This window comes from Barbatula barbatula (genome assembly GCF_947034865.1).
Source record: "Barbatula barbatula genome assembly, chromosome: 3".
Lineage (NCBI taxonomy): Eukaryota > Metazoa > Chordata > Actinopteri > Cypriniformes > Nemacheilidae > Barbatula > Barbatula barbatula.
The window spans coordinates 24,677,090-24,697,613 of NC_136764.1; the positions used below are offsets into that span (position 1 = coordinate 24,677,090).

The window sequence follows — 20,524 nt, forward strand, 5'->3', positions numbered from 1 at the left end:
ATCGATGGTATTTAACAGTGAAGATCTCCACAAACGTGAACGTAAATGACAGCGCTCTCCACTGCCAGACACTTTTCATTCCCGCACATAAATCGCATCTCGCAAACCTCTGTCTTTTCTGTTCAGACGCAATTATTTATACACAGCTCTATATATTCAGAGATAATATAATTCTCCCATCTAAGTCTACTGTGAAATCAGATATGACAGTTATGCTCGGGGAGAGATTTAGATTGCATAATGTTGTGTGGTACAATTTCCTCAATGCTTGCTCATTTATGAACCACTCCTGTGTACCACGTTTCACATTCTCGGTGCGTTCGGCATATTTCCCTCGAGGGCTTTCTAGGTGCTTATTTCGCTGACTTGAAAAAAGTCTTCTCCATACTCTGCTTTCTTCCATCTATACATTGGTTTCCATATCTTACATATTATATATGCAAAGAATATTTTCAACTTGATCTGAGTTAAGATATGTGGAGGAAAAAGTTAATGCTGTGTTTATGAGTCTTGGCTGTTGTACAGAATCGGTTCATTTCTGCACATCAGTTTTATTGTTCATTGCATATATATGATTTGCTTATACTGCATTAAAGCTTAACTTGTTTTTATATCTGTTCCTTTGTTTAACTTCTCTTCTACAAACTGTTTTTTCTTTCTCTGTCCACAGGTCTAGAGTGTTGGTGCAGATTTTAATTATAAAGATAGACCCTCATATAAATATATACTTTTTGCCTTTCGTCATGGTATTATGTTAAACTTGCTCTATATCACCAAACATATTCTACACAGTATTTGAACTACATCTTCCATTTTTATTGTGCCGCGTATATCAACTCTTATCGCTATTGGAAATGTTTTCATTTATCTTACAACTTTAATGGAATCTAATGGCATTTTTTACAACTCTATATCCATCCATCTAGTCTGGATATAGAAGCCATGGGCACCAAAAGAAGATAACATGCCATTTAAATGTCTATATGTATCTACGGTATGTACTCATATAAGGGTTACTTTATCTTCTATTAAGTTTGATTCCCTTCCTTTAACTTCTCTTATCCAGGCAGAAAAACTTTGCCCGTGGCATCGAGCAGCAGCTCCCGGATGGTATGGTGGTGGCATCCGTACCGACTGAATCCCAGTGCCACGAGGAGCTGTCCGACCCAGTGCCTGATCCAGAATATTTAACTGGTAAGAACCCTTTTTTTCATGTTTAAGCATGTTACACTGTATAGTCATAATATATTAGTCAAGACCTCAGTGAATAAATCAGTTCAAAAAGTAATAACCAGGACAGAAGCTTAATTCATTTGGTTCATTATTCATTTGATGAAATTACTAAATTATACCAAGAGCTTTTTTGTATTCAGTTAGTTGGTTAAAAATATTTGAGTGCTCTAGTAATCATTTAGATATTGTAGCTAATGCATACTGCTACTTCACCTGCCACATCAATAACTGGGTCAAAGACTTCAAATTGTTAGTCAAGGAATCATATGAGCTTGAAGTCCATATTTTGAAAACTGAATTATGCTAAAGATGCTAAATAATGAAGGATATTTGAACTTATATCCAACTAAAATAAATGAACAAACCATGTCACATTACAAGCGACTTTGTCTTTGCAAGTCGCCAGGGGTTGGCGGTGAGGTCTGCCATTAACTTCCGTGGATTATTTCTGTTAATTATTTCTGATAAAAAAAGAATCTAAGAAGAAACATTATGCCCCGTTCACATCACAAGTGACTTATTTTGTGTAATTTGGGCTTTAGAGCTTAAGTAGTTACTTTGCGTATGGTTTGCACTTAAAAGTCATTAAAATAATTGAAATAATGGATAAACAACAATGAACAAAGGCCTACCTATCAACACTAGCAATGCATGATTAAACTTTTATTTGTCTAGTATGCCAATCACCCACCAAAACTTCCTTCTGCTAAATAAGTTTTATTTTAACATTTAAACATAAATCATCCAAGTCACCTGAGTCAACTTATAAAGTACATTGGTTAAGATGATAATGTTATTTAGTCTTGCAAGTCCAGATAAATCATTATTTCATGTCGATAAATTGTTTATCAAAAACTTGTGGTGTGATGAAAGGAACCTACACGCTTCTGTGTCGACCATTCTGGCTACCGAGGGAATTTACAGCGATCACAATCACAGCTGTTTACGTTCCCCCTCAAGCCAACACAGACCAGGCACTTAAGTAACTGTATGGTAATATAAGTTAGCTGGAAACTGCGTACCCAGATGCAGCGTTTATTGTTACGGGGTACTTTAACAAAGCCAACTTCAGAACAATAGCTCCGAAATACTTCCAACATGATCACCATCAACATGCGTGGTGACTGTGTTTTGGACAACTGTAATTCTGCCTTTCGGGACGCCTACAAATTTGCTCCCCCGCCCACCCTTTGGCAAATCGGATCACTCCTCCGTTCTGCTCCTGCCTGCTTATAGGCGGAAACTGAAACAAGAAGCACCCACCCTCAGGACATTTCCATGCGGGTCAGACCAATCGGACGCTTTACTACATGACTGTTTTAATCAAGTGGACGGGCAGTGTCTGATGATGACATTGAGGCGTACTCAGATACTGTAAAGTGTTTCATCAGGAAGTGTGTAGAGCATAGACCGCGGAACTGGGGGGGCCAGGGGGGCCACGGCCCAGGCAACTTTTGTACTCTGACAAACTATCTTATATGAACAAAAGCCTAAGTTGTATCCATGTTTTTACGAGCCAAACAATACTAGTCACCACGCAGCTTCACTCACTCTCACCAACTGCTGCCCATAAAAAAACTCACACTGACTGCTTGAAACTAGTGTGCATTGTTTATCAACTACGACGTTACGTCGACGTAGTTACTAGGTCTGTCATGTGTGAGCGTCGTCGCAAGCTAACGGCGGGCACCTGTTTATCCGCTGGCGGCATTACCAGGCTGCGACAATGAAGGGACAGAAGTCAATGTCAGATTTTTTACAAATAAACTGGCAAATTAAAATTAGCACTTGCTCTCCTCCGGCTTCAAGCCAAGCTACCGACAGCCACAAGTGAGTGCTGCGGGGGGATCTCACAAAACCCAATCAACCTCAAGACCCTGCTGTGCTTATGAAGAACAAAAAGGTACAGGGGACTGGGTCTTCACAACGAGCAAGATCAGTTCAATATAAGTGGTTCAATGATTTTAACCGGCTGACATTGTGTGACACGAGCGGAAAACTTTACTTGTTTTGAGGGTGTGTGTGTGTGTGTGTGTGTGTCTGTGCGGCTCTGCACATCAATCTGATAATAATGTCTTGACTTGTGATGATAATGACTATGATGTTGATTTAGATTCAAGGCAGCAAGATGAGTTGTGGTTGTGGACTGGATGTACTTTATGTGTTTGCTATAGTTTCATCTGTGAGTTTATGTGTAAATTGGCTTGGCCTGTTGTGTGTGAATGTTATTGTCTGTTTCAATGCGTTTGCGCCCCCACCCCCTCCGCGTGACTTGAAATTATGCCCCCCCCTTGTTCAGATGCGTTCCGCGGCCTATGGTGTAGAGGATGTTGTACAGACAAAAACAATCCCCATCTTCCCCAACCAAAAACGGCGAATTAACAGCAATGTTCGAAGAGCCTTGTCAGCCTGAACATCTCCCTTTAAATCCGGAAACATTGACGATCGAAAACAAGCCAGTTACAATCTCAGGAAATCCATCAAAGCAGCCAAATGACAATATAAAAACAAAGTTGATGAACAATTCAACACCAACAACGCAAGAAGCATGTGGCAGGGTATCAATAACATAACAGACTTCAAAGGGAATAAACCAGCTACTGTAAACATTGTGGCCTCTCTACCGAACAAGCTTAATCATTTTTATGTTCGTTTCGAGGCACACAGTACCGCCCACACAGATAGTGCTCCCGTGGCGGCTGCAGAAGAGGTGAGTGCACTCTCCCTTTCTGTCGCGGCTGTAACCAGATCCTTTCGACGGATGAATATCCGCAAGGCTGTGGGTCCCTATGGCATCCCAGGTTGTGTTCTCTGAGCATGCGCATTCCAACTAGCCGGGGGTTTTCACAGACATTTTCAACCTCTCCCTTTCTCTGTCTGTGGTTTTCCTCATGGTTAAAAAATTCCACCATTGTAAAATAAAATCGCATGCTTGAATGACTGGAGGCCCGTTGCTCTGACACCCATCTTCAGCAAGTGTTTTGAGAAACTCATCAGAGACTACATATGCTCTGTCCTGCTTGCCTCACTGGATCCGCTACAATTTGCATATCGCAGCAACCGTTCCACAGTCGATGCTATTGCCTTAACCCTGCACACTGCTCCCTCCCACCTGGAAAACAAGAACACTCATGTGAGAATGCTGTTTGTGGACTACAGCTCCGCATTTAATACCATTGTGCCTGCCACACTGGTTGCGAAGCTCCAGATTCTGGGACTAAACAGATCTCTGTGCAACTGCATCTTGGAATTCCTGACAGGCTGAAGTCAGGTGGTCAGAATGGGCAACAAAACTTCATCCCCGCTGACCCTCAACACCGGTGCTCCGCAGGGTTGCGTCCTCAGCCCACTCCTGTACTCCCTGTACACACATGACTGTGCAGCCACACACAGATCCAACGTCATTGTCAAATTCGCTGATGACACAATGGTGATAGGCCTGATCACTGACAAATATTGAGACGGCCTACAGAGAGAAGGTGAGTACCCTGACTAAATTGTGTCAGGAGAACCATTTCATGAGACAGAGCAGAGAACACACACCCATCACCATCGAGAAGACACCTGTGGAGCAGGTAAACAGCTTTAAGTTCCTCTGCATTCACATCACTGAGGATCTCAAATGGTCCGCTCACACAGATGCATTGGTGAAGAAAAAACACCAACGCCTCTTCTTCCTGAGACAGCTGAGGCAGTTTGCTATGAGCCCCAGAATCCTCAGAACATTCTACACCTGCACTGTAAAGATCATCCTGATCCTGGCATAAAAGCCTGGTTTGGAAACAGCACCACTGGCAACCGCAAAGCTCTGCAAAGGGTTGTGCGAACTGCGCGCCACATTGTGGAAGGTGAGCTTCCCTCCCTCCAAGACATATACACCAGGCGGTCTATAAGGAAAGCCCGGAGGATCATCAGTGACTCAGGCCACCCGTCCCACAGACTTCTATCTCGGCTGCACTCAGGAAGACGTTTCCACAGAATCCGATCCCGCATTAGCCAACTGAGGGATAGCTTTTTCCCTCAGGCTATCAGGCTAATGAACAGTCAGAACTAATACCCCTAAAGCATACTCTACTTTACGGTATGACACACACTGCACTTTAACTCTTACACGGTTCAAACTAGACTATACGGACACACTGCACAAATACAACAATCTTATCTGCTACCACTGGATACCATCCGGTGCACATCCATGCCCCTAGCGTATCCTGTACGTATGTATGTAAATAGTACCGTTATATGTAAATTGTTTCTGCACTTTCTGGAGCACGCTCTCAAGAATTTCACTCACCAAGACACTTGGTGACTATAAAAGTAATTTTGTGTCAATTCGCTATTTGCGTCTGTCCATTCCACCTAATTGCATAGTCATGCTCTCCACGTTTTGCTTTGTTTGCTAAGTGCAAAAGACTAGCTATACAAATAAATATCAAAACTAATCTGCCACATCTGGGAAAAGTCAACAGGCCTGTTGGATGCCATTTTATCACTATGGATACCACTACTACAGGCACAATTGAGGCAGCTAAAAGTAACAGGCTAGCAGCAGCACAAAGAGAGCACAGAGAACATAAGTTCTAGTGCCTGCCATAATAGAAACACTTACAGTAAGAAAGTCCCTTCTACCATAACAATGTCAGGCCATTCAATGCAAAAACTGACATGTTATAAAAGATACGAAAAATAAAGAGCGCATTAACAAAATCGTATTTCAACCCGCGGGGGGATGGGGTCTTCTGGATGTGCTTCCTCTGTCAGGACTCATTAGAAGGCCAAACTGACAAGTTTCTGGAGCATACCACTGTACACGCTTTTTGCTCGCCAGCCACTTGCCCTGAATACAGAGGGGTCAACTTTTATGTTGTTGCTAATGAGAAAAAAATAGGGTGGAGGGGGAATTCTTGTCCTGTCAAATGACTGAGACTTCAAAATGCTTCATCTTTCATCAGACGCTTCTCCTCTGGCACCAACCCATATGAGGCTGCTTGGAATGAAGGATTATAGTCCTATAGTTACATTGAAAAAGGAACAGAATAAAACATATTCTGTTTCTGCCAAACAGAATAAAAACTTTATGTACTTGTTGTTTTTCCCTTTTCCAACTCCCACAGTTTGTTCATTGATCTTGTCGTTTAAGTACTTTATTTAAGCATCCCATACCTTAAAATTTGTTTGTGGTTTTGTGCTCGTTATGCTCCTGGAATACTGAAGTTTTTACACAATGAATTCTACTCCTGCATTCAACTCCAATTTGTAATCCAGACTAAAGGTCACGTGTGCGGGATGGTAATGCGCGGGTTCTGTAATATCGCCTGAGCTTCCAGAGGGGGCAGGTGCACCTTCTCTCAGTGAAACTATGTCTGACAAAGCTGGACTTCTAATATAATGGCCGTAGCATCAGGTGAGACTTAGGTGAGGTCATATTGGACACTTGAGGGAAGATTAAACTGGTAATCACGCTTGAGCCATCGGCTGTGAAGACGTGGGTTATTTTTCCAGTGCCGTGTAAACCACTCCAGGCCTGGTGTATGGACTCTATGAGGCAGGTGGTTCAAGATTTCCAGGCGCTCAGATTCATCACCCCTGCACCTGATGCTCAGCAAGCTTCACCATCCCAAGAACCTCAAATTATCCCTAATGCACGACTCATTAGTCATATTAGACATGTCTATGCCATCTAGATGTTTAATTACATCTATAGTTAAGCTCTCCGGAGAGCATGTCTCCAGTCCGGCCCTCACAGCGTTGGCTACAAACATGATTGGTTTCATTATTTTGTGTGTCTGAGATACGACATCTGATTGCAAATGTGTCTCTCTATCTTACTTTTTCGGTTGGTCCAAGCCTGCATGCTGTTATATTTTTCTGTAAAACACAAAACGAATCCTTCACACAGCTTTTTAACAGGTCCAAAAGGATTTAAAAGCACTTCAGAAGTTGAATTAAAGTGTGTTGTTGTAGTTGCATTTTGTGTGTTTTTTTATTGTTTGTCCTTTTGTGTTCCGCGGGCAAAAGAAATAACAGAATGACAGAAAAAGAATGACATATAACAATTAAAGAAACACTTCCAATGTCCTTCTCCCGAGGTTCATACAGTAGGTGTCCCCTGTAATGAAGAAATGTGTTTTTGTTGCTTACTCTGGCACATTCTTTGCACCGGCATTAAAGAATTGGGGTAAGAAATGTCTGCGCTCTTTAAGAAAAGCTTTTGTTCCCCGCTCATGCCCTTAATACATCATACCGGCTTTCTCCCCCGACTGTCTCGACGCATCAGTTGTGAAACACACCTGAGGTTAAATTAGTCACTAGCTTTGGTAATTCGGTACGGAACGGCCATGTGGCACGTACGCGAGCGAGTCGTTGAAGTTGTTAGGCCTCCGCCAAGCTCCCCTGCTGATTTGGGCGAGTTGTTGCGACGGTCAGTGTATTTGTCACTGTATCAGCACTCCTGAAGCCTATCTTCCCAACCCTCTCAGGGCAAGACATTCATCTTTCTATTCATCTTTGCCTTGGAAGTCATTCATCATCCGACCAGAAGACTCCATCAATTATTCCAATGGGGAAGAATGCAGGCACAGAAGCTCTGAAAAGCAAATACATCTTGATTTAATTGGAATGCAGGTAGAAAGCACACAGGTGCTAAGCAGATTTCGTGCTAAATAAAGCGAAGGGGGAAATGGTGACTCGCATCCGTGCCCACAGACGGAGCTGTGTTGCGAGTTGGGTTATCGGGGTTAAGCAACACTTGTCTTTGTGGTACAAAATGCGCCTGGGTCTTCTTTCAAAGGCGTCCGCTCTCCGGCGCAGTTTCGTGGCAATGTGAAGGAAAATTCTGAAAGGAATCACTTCAAAACACACATTACATGATGGATAAACACCACAGGTGCTACGGCTTGCTGGCCAGATGCCGGATGGTGAGCGATGGATGAATAGATGCCATTGATCATCAAACACAAAGAGGCTGACTGTAGAGAGTCGAGTAAAATGGCTGACACAAGGATTTTGTTCCACTTCTTAAGAATTAGCTGTGGCCGGCCAATCTACTGAATGCAGCTCAAGCAGAGAGCCCAAAAGTGACATGGTCCAGATTTAATCGGATGGATCCAATCAAGTTAGGCTTTTGTGAGCGTTCTGCGGCGCTAGTAAAGGCCACAAACATAGAAAAAATGACATGAGATTTTTCTGTTTCAGATTCTGTTCTTTCATCGCTTCTCATGCCGGGGCAGTCAGCAAAGATTCCTAATGTGTGCTAGTGGAACCGATGGATATCTTAAGTGCTTTTGGCTGTTGGTATTTGCACTTGGTGTCTGTTTTATTTATGCAAATCATGTTGCGATGCAAACACGCATACATCTGCACTGAATGCTTGTTGGATCATGAGATACAGTATATTGAATAGCGTATATGATTGGCATATTAAGGATGCCATACTCGGCTGCAATTCCGGTTTGGTGCAATCCAGAAAAGGCTCTTTAAAATGCCAAAGTGCACACAGCGCGTCTAGATGAATGCCTGTTTAGAACTGATCTATCATTAGATTATCATTTGATGAAGTACCGCCGCCATGTTTGATAAAAATCCTGCACACACATACTGTATATCTTTTAAATACATTTAATTTACCACTTGCTTTCTGCAGTTGGAAAAAATATTTTTTTTTTGGGGACACTCGTTTACGCTAGTATATTTTTTATATGTGACCTTGCTACGAGTTTTTCTAAACACCATGTCTCCTGTGATGTAGCACTTGTTGTGCCTGGTATATTGAATCTATTATCCCTCAGTATTTGAGAGCCTTCAAGATATTAACTTTTTGGAGTAATAGGTTCATGTGTTTTTTGACCTGGCAAAGTCTGTATTTTGGTAAATAGAGCCTGAAGAAAAATTGTTCATAAATAATGATTCATATTTAAAAAATAGACACAAGCTTACATTAAAAACATTAGCATGTTGATCCAGGACTTGACTTCTTTGCTTGTTTGCGAGAATTATTTTTTAATGAATCAATTCAGTTCAATAAACCACAAAACAAACTCTGGTGGCTTTCAGGGTTGGTTGCGTGTTTGTTTATTGTGGCCTCAGAATACAGTTTATTCTTGCTATGACAGGAGCATCCTCGAGGATATTTTCTTCACATCGGGAAACCTCTATCCATACTTTATTAGTCCTGTCAGTAATTTGAATTGTAAGAGGAGGTCACACCTTCAGGGGTTCATTTTCAGTCGGTTCCCAAGCGGGTGGGATCAACTCAACATTTTTATCATGCATTACCTAAGCAGCTCAATACTTATTCTTCCAACATAATGCTTTCGAATAAATTCAGATTTCATATCTTTTGTCACATCACACCGTCTGTGTCATTATTTTTCCCGTGTTCAGCTTTGTGCATTCAAGTAAGGGTGCGTTTCCCAAAACCATATTCAGCCAACTATGGCTGCAAGTTCTGTCTATATTTCTACTATATAACTCCCAGATTTCCCATTATTGCCAGGATTAAAACATATAATATATACAGTTTATGAGTAAATAAAAAAAAGAATGCAAACAAAACATGTTAGAGACTAGAGACATACATATAGTTGACAGACTAATAGGCAACTGTTTCCTATGGTGAGATTGCTAAAAAATAACAATGAAGACAAATCTATAATAATAGTATAAAAAAATGAAATATTCAGATGATGTTTTTATTTTGCTATCACACCAAAGGAGACATATACGATTTATTCGTCAACTACCCATACACATAAATATATATAACAGACACGAGTCATATACATATAAATACATATATTATGTACTGCATTCTTTTTAATCTTTGTTACTTCTTCGTGCTTCTCAGAGACAACACATGTGCGAGTTTTATTTATTCTGTGTCATTTGTCACTTATTCATTCACAAGATGTTCAATTCGTTCAGTCTGCCATTACACTGCAGTCACCGAATGCCAAGAATCTTCTCTAAATGTTCATTCCATTCCGAGTTAATTGGAGAAAATAAGCAGTTTTGCTCTTTCCACACATCTCTGCTGTAATTAAGAGAGCGTTTCTCACCTCCCGACATTTGACTTGTTTCTTACCTTTCAGGCCCCCATTTGTTACAACAGTTTGTAGTTGCTAAGGCAATGCAACATTTCTCATCCCTCATAACCCACCCGCTTGTATAACAAACCAAGTTGAGCAGTTTCCCATCATCGGTGATAATTACCCCGGAATTATGCAGCTGGAATCCAGTTGTAGTGATTGTAGAAGACGAAACAAACCTTTCTGCGGCTAATTGGCTTTCCTAATTAATAAATAATCTTTCTGTCATTTTCGTGAGTGTAACTAAGCATCCGTGGACTAACAAATTAGGCTTATTTTAACCAGCATCGTATCTGCTCGTAAACGTCCAGACAAATCCGTTATTTCGGAGCCCAGTGTGGCATGTACACACAGCAAAGAAAATGACGCCCCATTAAAATTCAATTTTTGGGTGTAGCCTTCAATGGTAATCACATCCAGGGTTTCATTTATTCTTTGACACTGATTAATTGCATTGAATTACCGGAGCCGTTTCCCGCTGTAAACGTCAATTAATTAGCCCACAACATTAGATGTGATAATTAATTCGGTGGGTGCCACAGCATGGGTCCTGAAGCCTCGAAGGGCAGCCCTTCAGATGCCCGCGGCCGGCCCGACCACCCGCAGCTCCGGTGTCTACACAAGTCTGGAGATACGGAGGTAATGAGTTGAGTGCAACTTGCAATACCGGCAACATGTGTCTCTGCATTGGTTTCTGTCTAGTTAAACACACGGACCCCAGCGTTGGTGTCAAACGTGCGCTCTCCCTGTAAATCTCGCTGGATTGGAGAGCCCTTGTCGATCGCTGTCAGACGTCTGAGTGGCGCTGGTTCATTCCTCAGCCCACAGTTTATCTCCCAAAGTCCCTCTCAATTAAAATGGCAGCATATGGCCCAGTGACCAAAGCTCAGAGGCTATCGGCTCACATGTCCTGAGCTTCTGATGGAGAGCCCCCACAGTATAGCTGGAAAAGTGTGTCACCTTGATCTTTAAAGAAGTGTCCCTTTCTCCTGTGACTATTTTTGGAACAGAAAGATCATCTCGGTGGAAAGTTTCCTGTTGGCCGAATTGTTAACTGTGCTAATTTGTTTGCATGACTTTTTGACTATTTTACTAGTGCGCTCGGTATGTGTCTTTCTTCATATCTGTGAACAAACATTTATATGAAAGTTGAGAGAAATGTTATATCTAAAGCACCTGGCTGGGGACATCATTGATGATTTAAAGAAGAATTTATAGAATTTCTACAATTTTCTGCTTTAACTCAGTTGCTTAATATTATTTTTCTAAAGAGGTGTTTTTTTCAAGGTAGATATTTGCTTTTATTCCAGGTTTGGTCCAGAGGCAATATGAACCATTCGTAAGTTATCTTGAATTCTGCAAACATTTACTCTGTTTGAGCTTTTTAACAAAGCAACATCCCATGGGACAGCACGGTTTCCATCTCTTTAATATCTCAACTATTAAGTATACTGTAAAGAGTAGGATAGACATTAGACCAACAGCTAATTTCTAATGTCTAATGTTTAGTATATAGACGTTTTATTGGACACGCTCGCCTGGCCTGAAGATAATTTCCGGTCTGTGTTTGGATAATGACAATTTGATGTAATTTATATTAATATTTAATTGTAGCCTATATTACCTAAAAATAAATAAAAACTTCTCAAGAGTTATTGAATTTTGAAATAAAGTTTGGGCCACGTAAAGTTTATTTATGTTGTTGCAGCTGAAACCGTCTATATAAATAAGTGCCATAAAATCTTTTAATTGCCAAATGTACATCCATACACAGTTCAAATGAAACATCATTTTGCAGAGTTGTTTTTTATCTGATCTAACCTGTAAATATGACTTTTGCTGGTGTATCGATATTAGTTGAATCATTAACATTAAACACAGATTTTTTTTTACTTTTTTTAAAGCCAGAGGTGAACAGGGGTCATTTATTTTTACTCTACTTATGAATATTTTTCAAGTATCTGTACTTTAAAAAGTGTTTTTACTTCGCTACATCATAAAGCATACTGCATATCATACATTTAATCCAATGCATCTTATAAATACATTTACACTCTATTACACATATGTGGTTGGTATATTAACACTTTTTTGATTTTTTTCTTAGGTACCCTCAAAAAATGTATACGTCCTAGATTAGAGTACTAGATTTTAAATGTACATTAGTTAAGTATGAAAGGCACATATATTGGAGTGAAAATTACGATGTATTTAAAAAAAAAATTCACAGATACTTGAAAATGTACTTCTGAGTAGTAATACTTGACTACTGTCTACTGAGAACTTGTTTTCGGTCAGCTAGTGAAACAGTTTGACTTAAGTCCTCATGTTCTGTCATTTCCCCTGTAGTCATCCATTCCTCGGCTCATCTGAGAGTGAAATGAAGCACGAGGTACAGCTGTTAATGGGGTTTCATGAGCCATACGATGACTGCTACCAGTGGTTGTCGCCATGAGTCCCCCAGCGAGAGGATTGTTAATAGCAGGATTTGGCCAGACCATATTGAGTTATGGGCTGTCGCCTCACGCTTCTGAGCCCTGGGAACGCTCAATATCATATTAAGATGTTTCTCTCATCTCGCCTTTTTAATGTACGTCTGTGTGTGCTTTTCCAGCTCTTGGAAGAGGATGCAAACTGGTGTCTGTTCGTTTAAGTCTTGTTATTCTCCCCGCTTTGATATTCAGATCATTCATGGATCTTGATTGTTTGTCTGCATGCTTGATCATTCCCTGCTAATGATGCCACCACCCAAAGGCACGCGGCAGAATGGCACCGACGACTCTTGCCTCTGACCTTGTGTTTGTGATGTAAACTTCAGTTATATTAATCATTCTGTCAGACAACGAGAGCAAGGCACCCACAGGGTAAAAGGAGACATGGCCCTTGGAAGCGCAGTGTTTTCGCGGCGCGAAAAGAAAGTACGACTCTGCTTGTTATTATTTATCTGAGCTAAGATGTGCGCCACACGGACGGGGGCGCAGTTTCCCCTGTAGATGCTTTTAAATGGGAAACCGTGGGAGGTGAGGAGTGCACGAGCAGCACATTTAGAAGCTTATTCATCACATTTGCACCGCGTGTCAGAAAGCTGTCTGCCCTAGAGAACACAGACGCACGTGAATTTCAATGTGTCGTTTTCCACACAAGTCGAGTGAAATCAAGTGGGGAATTCACTTTTTATTTGTGTTATATACATTTTTATGAGTCATTTTGTGTTGAATAAATACAAGGGACAACACAAGATTAAGTTAAAAGTGACACAAAATATGTTTTCCTAAACTAGGCACAGAGATCGTGCTGTTTTTAACACAACACTTTTTGGAGTGCAAAACACTTTTTTTGGTTTTAAAGAGATATCAGAACCGGGTTGGAAAGCAGTATGATTTGATACCGCACCAGCGCGGTGCGGACAGGATGTGATTTGCTTTCGTGCGATCATCCAGATGTGCTATATATGGAATAAGGTGGGGTTAAATTGATACATGGCTGTGTACTCCCTAGATGGCGCGGCGTGGCTGACAGTTGCTATAGGAGATGAGATGATTGATTACACTACCCGCCCAGCATATGGTGATATGCTAGATTGTAGCTCACAGGGTAACCACGGGTAGAAAAGCAATGTTTCGTATGTTAAGGAGTTTCAGATGATAAATGAAGAACGTCTCGATGGATTTCATTTACACAATTCTGAAGGGTTTCTATTAACACGTCTATGCTTGATTTTTGTCTAGGAATCACGGTTGTCTTCTTAACAAAAGTCATGTCGGTTAATGTATGGTAAAAAACTGCATATGGATTCATTAAAATTAATTTTTTTAAATACTTTTTACTGTGGAACACAACACAAGATGCAAGGCTAAATGTTCCCCACGAGTATGGATCCAATGGAAATGTTTGAGTTCATATTGAAATATTTAATAGCAATTGACTTTTGATTTCAGAGTTGTCAAATCTGAGGTCCGCTAGTTATATTGTTGATGTTTCTTCTTCAAGACTAATACAGACATTGAAGAAACATCAGAGACACTCAAAATGTCTATATGCTCTTCTTTTAATCTCATTCATGTCTAGGAAAAGTGATTGAGAATTATTCAATATTTATTCAGTATTATAGAAACATCAGATTTTACTTAAATTGCACAAGTTCTTTTCGTGCTTTATCAGTACGTACCCTGATCCGATGTCGCTTTTAAATCACAGTATTTGAATTAAAAATAATGAAATGAGTTACAAACAAAAACAAACACAGATTGTTTTCATATATCGTCTATCAATTCTAAAAAAACATGTGCAGAATAATGAAGGATCTTGCTTGAAAAAAGAAAAAGAAAAATATAATGGCATTTTTGAAACAGTTTTACAAATTCAGTGTGATTCAAATGGGATAAACAAACACAACTCTGAAGAGCACTTCGAAGTGAGAACACTCATTTTCGACATCATTCCAAACCGGAGAGCTTGAAACACATTGTGTTTTGCAATTCAAGAACTTCCATCCGATCTCTAGGGCTACCATTGAGCGATACATTTTTCTTTGGGAAGTTGCACTTGTCAAAAATGATATTTTTAATGTAACGTCTTTCTCGTTCTCTGTATTTATAGGTATGGTAAACTACAGTGAGGTCACTGGCTATCCCCTGGTTCAGCACTGGAAACTGAGGTCCATCATGTACCATGTGAAGCTTAATCAGTGGACTCTCTCTCAAGGTAAAACAGTCTCACTCTTTACTCATTTTATTGGCCAAACATTTATGACGGTGGGATGAAAGGCTAGCAGGCTGCACATTTATGGGTCTGGTGGATCGGAACAACCTCAAGTCAAAAACTCTTCTGCCTGATGTGAAGGTGGGGCTTCTCAGAGCTTTTTTGATTTTAGATAGTAAGTGTTTTTAAGAAACATGTCTCCAGCTGGCGGATTAAGGCCAAAGTGTGTTGTGTTGTTAGTAAAAAAGAAGTCATTGTTTTAGCCATGCTGGTGGTGCTTTATAAAAGGCAGCAGTGTTAAAAGCAGCCAGAGTTCAAGTCCTGAGTGCCAATTCCATTTACTGCCCTCCTCCACTGTCACTTCCTGTTTGTACTCCATTATCTTGTCCAATAAGGGCTATTACATTTCAAAACAATTTTAGGAAAAAAGCCCCCCAAATACAAAAAAGAGACGGTGCATTCTGGCCATGCATTTGCACTATGAGCTCAGTCGCTTAATTTGTTTAATGAATGTTGTATATTTGATCAGTGGATGTCGGATCCCAAATCAGTTCTAAAAGTAATATGCCTACTCCTTATTAATAAGTGGCTTGAATGGCCTTTAAATTTTTATTTCCTTGCTCTCCTTCCTTGCACCATTTCCTAACATCCCATTACCATTAAAAGTCTTCATTTTTCATCTGACTGGGAAGTGAAGTTTTTACATTTTCAATTCAAATGTTCATGTTTTACCACTTTTTCCTGTATTTTCTGCATCTTGGCATTTGAGGTGAAGTGCAGACCGGGAGAGCAAGTGAAGTCATGCCTTAAAACCTATAAAAAGCTGCTGTCGCTTAAATTCCATCGCCTACATCTGTATACAGAATAATATCTTTTTATTTGAAATTTGGAAGAAATATTTTCAGTGAAACAATAATGATAATTTTACCTCAACACATACCTATAAACAGTGCATTCGGAAAAAATGAAAATAATTTTGAAATGGTCCCTTCATGTTTTCTGTATAATTCTCATTGCTGGTTCTTGTTTGCTAATGCATTTTATAATGCTTACAAACACTACATTAGTGATACGTGCTACCACTGTTTCATAAGAAATGTTTATTGGCGTCGATATTGTGTAATTTTGGACATTGGTTGTATCATTCCTTTAAGCATTCTCTGAATACTCAGAATATTCCGTTTTTTTATTAGATGGGTGACATTCTTTGCCACCATGCAAACCCCTGAAACGTGTTGCCTCGCAAATATTTCAGAAGTCTTGTGTGCAAAGTGCTTTCAAACACTTACTTCATATTTATTAGAAGTGTTGGTAAATTTAAATTCTGTGACTAAAAGCCTGCACTTCATTTTATGAGGGAGAAGAAAAACAACTAAACCAGTTTTTAGAAGGTCAAACATCAGCCTACACAAAAGAGCACAAGATTTCTGCAAGGCCTTTTTTTGTTGATCTTTTTTTCGTCTTTTCCAAGATAACTGCGTTTTACACAGAGCACTGACAGAAAATATTTTCTCTTGCCACGTTCTTGCAACATGCTTTGTTATTCTAACTGTGCAGTGAGGTATAGTGTAACCGAAAATGAAAGTTTGATAATAAAGCTTGAAATATACACGTCTCGACATATTTTGAATCTTTTCCCTCCCGTTTGGTCTATTATGCCGTCTTCCATCTTCTTTACTGAGTCGTGAAATGGGATGTAAAATTTTATGTGATACTCTGAAACCTCCCCCCTTTGCGAAACTAAATGACATCTCCTTCCTTCGCCATCTTTTCAGCTTTCAGTTCAGCGGTTCACTCGCTGGATGGGGCCACGCTGCGAAGTGACTTTGTGTCCATTTTAAAAGAGTTTGGCAACCATTTCATCCAGGAGGCAGTGTATGGATTTGAGGAGTCCTGTACCATATGGTACCCCAACAAGCAAGTCCAACGCCAGCTGTGGTTGGAATACCAGGATATCAGCAAAGGTAAGCTTAAACATATGCATTGTTGAATAATATTGAATATGCAGGTTTCAATTTTTTTAGGTTATTATTGTAAAGATAACAGCCGGCCTTGTGATGTACATAAATAATGTAATTAAAAGCTATGTAAGCAAATTATACACAATCACATTAATAATTTAAGATGATAATGAATTTAAGTAGCAATCCATCGTCTGGACAGGGGCACAGAACGTTTGCCAAGTGCACCCAAAGTTTGTTTGTGAGAACATTTTAGAAAGTATTTGGAAAGGAGCAGAGAAACTAAATCTCGATACAGCCCCCGGAGGCTAGTCACATCTGTTCAGCCAATAAAAAAGGGCAAGGGCAGATGTGAGCAGGCTTGCTGGCTGGCTAAAGCTGAACACAGGCCAACGCTGCTCCATCCTCAGGAGGCTCCTGGGCAGCCTCACCTAGTTTTTAAAGACTTCAGCTCCACTCGGCACTCAGCTGAGCCCATGTTTATGTCAGTTTGGCGGAAATTTAAAAGGTAAGAAAACAAAAAGTGAAATGCGCTGTTCGCAGCGTTCGTATAGGTTTCGTAAAGTTGTTATTTTCAAACATGAAATTACTTTATGTAACAACTTTTCTCAGTCCCTTATTGGACAATTCTCCAGTGTGTGTTACATCCGCTTGTTTTAAAGTCTGCTGTTACTTGGCAAATATCGCCTTTTGTTCTACATTTATTATGTTTCCTTATACAGTATTTAAATAAAAATAGCATAACCTTATTAGTTAAGTGGCTGTAATTTCACTAATAATATAAAGTTTTTCTATTCTTGTACAGAAATTTTCAAATGCTATATTGTGCCAACATTCCTTTCATAATATTTTTTACAGTGTTCATCTGGTCTAGACAGTTTATAGAGAGCCAGGCATTGTTCAGGTGCCTATGCTTACGGCTGTCTCATCAACCACATGCCCTTGTGCATTTACGAAATAGCAGAGCTTTAAATATGGACAAATGCATGGTTATCCACACAGGCATTTCTTCAGGAACTGTGAAATAAGCCCCAAGGTTGTCCAACAAGACGTGCAAAAGGTCTGTGCGTTTCTACTCTCAATGAAATGAGGTGATGAGAACAAGGGGAAAAACAACAAAAAGAAAGCTGTGGGTGGGCCGTGGTGTAATAATGTGACTTCTGGTCATAGCAAAGATGTCTTTGTTTGGAGCTAGACAATCTGTATCTGAGGAGTCAGGGATCAATATATTTTTCTAATCACATTCAGTGAGATGGAAAGCATACAGTGAGGGAAATAATTATTTGATACCCTGAGGATTTTGTAAGTTTGTCTACTTACAAAGAAATGAAGGGTCTATAATTTTTATGGTGATTATTTTAACTGATAGAAACCAAATATCAACCAACAAATCAGGGGAAAAAGATTGTTATAAAGGTTATAAATTGATTTGCATTTCTGTTGGTGAAATAAGTATTTGATCCCCTACCAACCGGCAAGAATTCTGGCTCCACAGATTGGTTATGTGCCGATATGGACCACAGATAAGTCCTCTCACTTTAAGAAATTACTCCTACATCCGTTTGTTATGTATATAAAAGATGCCTGCCAACAGAATTTGTATCTTTCAATTCAACCTCTCCACTGCTATGGTCAAGACCAAATACATTTCAAAGGATGTTAGAGACAAGATCCTAGTCCTGCACAAACCTTGAATAGGCTACAGACAGAAGCTTGGTGAGTAGACAACTGTTGGTGCGATTATTTGGAAAAAGAAGAAATACAAAATAACTATCAATTGCCCTTGGTCTGGAGCTCCCTGCAAGGTTACCCCAATGGGGTAAAGATGATAGTGAGAAAGGTTAAAGACTTTTTACTACACGGAAGAAGATTGCTAATGCATTCAAGACCATTGGTAACTCCCTATGTCACAATATATTGAAATCCTGAAGCACCCACAAGGTCCTCCTGCCCAAGCAATTTTATCAATTTGATGAATCATACAAAAAACAAAGCAAAAGAATTATGAGTTTTATTAAAACTCTAAACTCGTTTAAGTTCAAATTAAAGTATACCGATTTTAGTTTTTCTCATCAAATTTCTTCCAAGACCAGATAATGCAAGCTCTGCACATTAAATATTACACTGTTTTAGCTCTGTTGGTGGAACATTGCATTGGCAGTGCAAAGGTTTGCGTCAGCCCATAAAATGCTTGCAGAATGCATAAATATAAATCCACAAATGTCAATATTGTCTTACTGTGTTAATGAATCTCATTTTTGTCCTCCACCTGAGACTAATTTACTTCATAAAACATAAAGTAACTCCTTACTAAAAGAGCAACCGTATTCATCTGGTCTTTGGTCTTTTACTCATCTTAATCACAAGAACAAAACCAGTTCCACCAGAAAGACCATCAGCTAGACCACCAATAACGAGCAAACCCCAACAGCTCGTCTACAAAACAGCCCAACGTTGAAATGTTACCACAGATTTGTTGAGGCATTTAAAGCCATTTGTCTTTTATATGGTAGGTTTAGTGTCTCAGACAAAGTCAGATAAATAATGGCCTTCTCACTACTCTTTCAGCCCAGTAACTCCAACACCATTGTTATCCTTGGTTGAATCGACTATGTTGCCTTCTTCTGAAGGACATCACCTTGCTATTCAAAAAAACGTTAGTCCTGCTGATAGATAGCCTTAAATGACTGAGTTTTCTTTTTTTACCTGAAAACGCCATTATTCTTCATTCTGCCTCTGACTCTGACGTACCACCATTATGGCATTAAATGAAGAGCTAAAACCAGAACAGGCTGTTTTTCACACTTTCTTATTTATTAATAAGATTTATATCCCTCAGTGACATTTTGAATTTACATTCCACAAATTAGTGCCAATCTACGCCTGTGACCTACGAGACCAACAGATGACTGTAGGAAATAATGCAGATGCTGGATGTTAGGCAGGTGCTTGTGGACCGCCTTGAGGAAAAGATGCGACATGGGGCAGGGTCTTAATATCTCCTGTGTCTCAGTTAAAGGTCCTGCTCTTCGGGTATGGGTAATGAGCTCTCTGGAGACTTGAGTGCTAAGCCATTCTTGTACTCCTGCCCTACATAGCACAACCCTCAGACACTGAAGTGTGCCACCTAATCATTTTTGAGGGTTTACTGGAGAAATGTCGACCACACAGCTTGTGAATATTCATAGATCAGCCGAAGGAAGTGAAAATATTGGACTGACGCCTCAGCAGAAATTTATGCGAAATGTGCTAATTGTTATTTTAGTGGAAAGTCGCTATTTTTGGGTATTTTGGATTTCGTGAAAGCTTTTTTCTCAGAAGATGTCTGAATAATAGAAGTTGGATTTCTCATTCATGAGTTTTGGCATTGAGTATTTGTGGTAAAGCTTTAATCGGTTCCCAAATCTTTTTGTGATCATATAAGGGTTCCCTCAAAATCAAGCATATAGTGCAGGCAGATCTAACTGGCATCAGCAAATATATTAATATTAACAAGATGCACCACTGCCATTACCGTAAATGGAGAGGAATTGCACTGCTCAA

At 39.9% G+C, this 20,524-nt stretch overlaps 1 protein-coding gene across 2 annotated transcripts in view; it reads left to right on the forward strand.

The window, feature by feature from the left end:
* astn1 (astrotactin 1) overlaps positions 1-20,524 on the forward strand; it is a 187,347-nt gene that overhangs the window by 99,001 nt on the left and 67,822 nt on the right. For both annotated transcript variants that reach the window (XM_079452416.1, XM_079452417.1), the window contains 3 exons: positions 1,067-1,194; positions 14,919-15,023; positions 16,796-16,984. In XM_079452416.1, the coding sequence (XP_079308542.1) occupies positions 1,067-1,194; positions 14,919-15,023; positions 16,796-16,984 (422 nt within the window). The remainder of the gene's footprint in view (positions 1-1,066; positions 1,195-14,918; positions 15,024-16,795; positions 16,985-20,524) is intronic.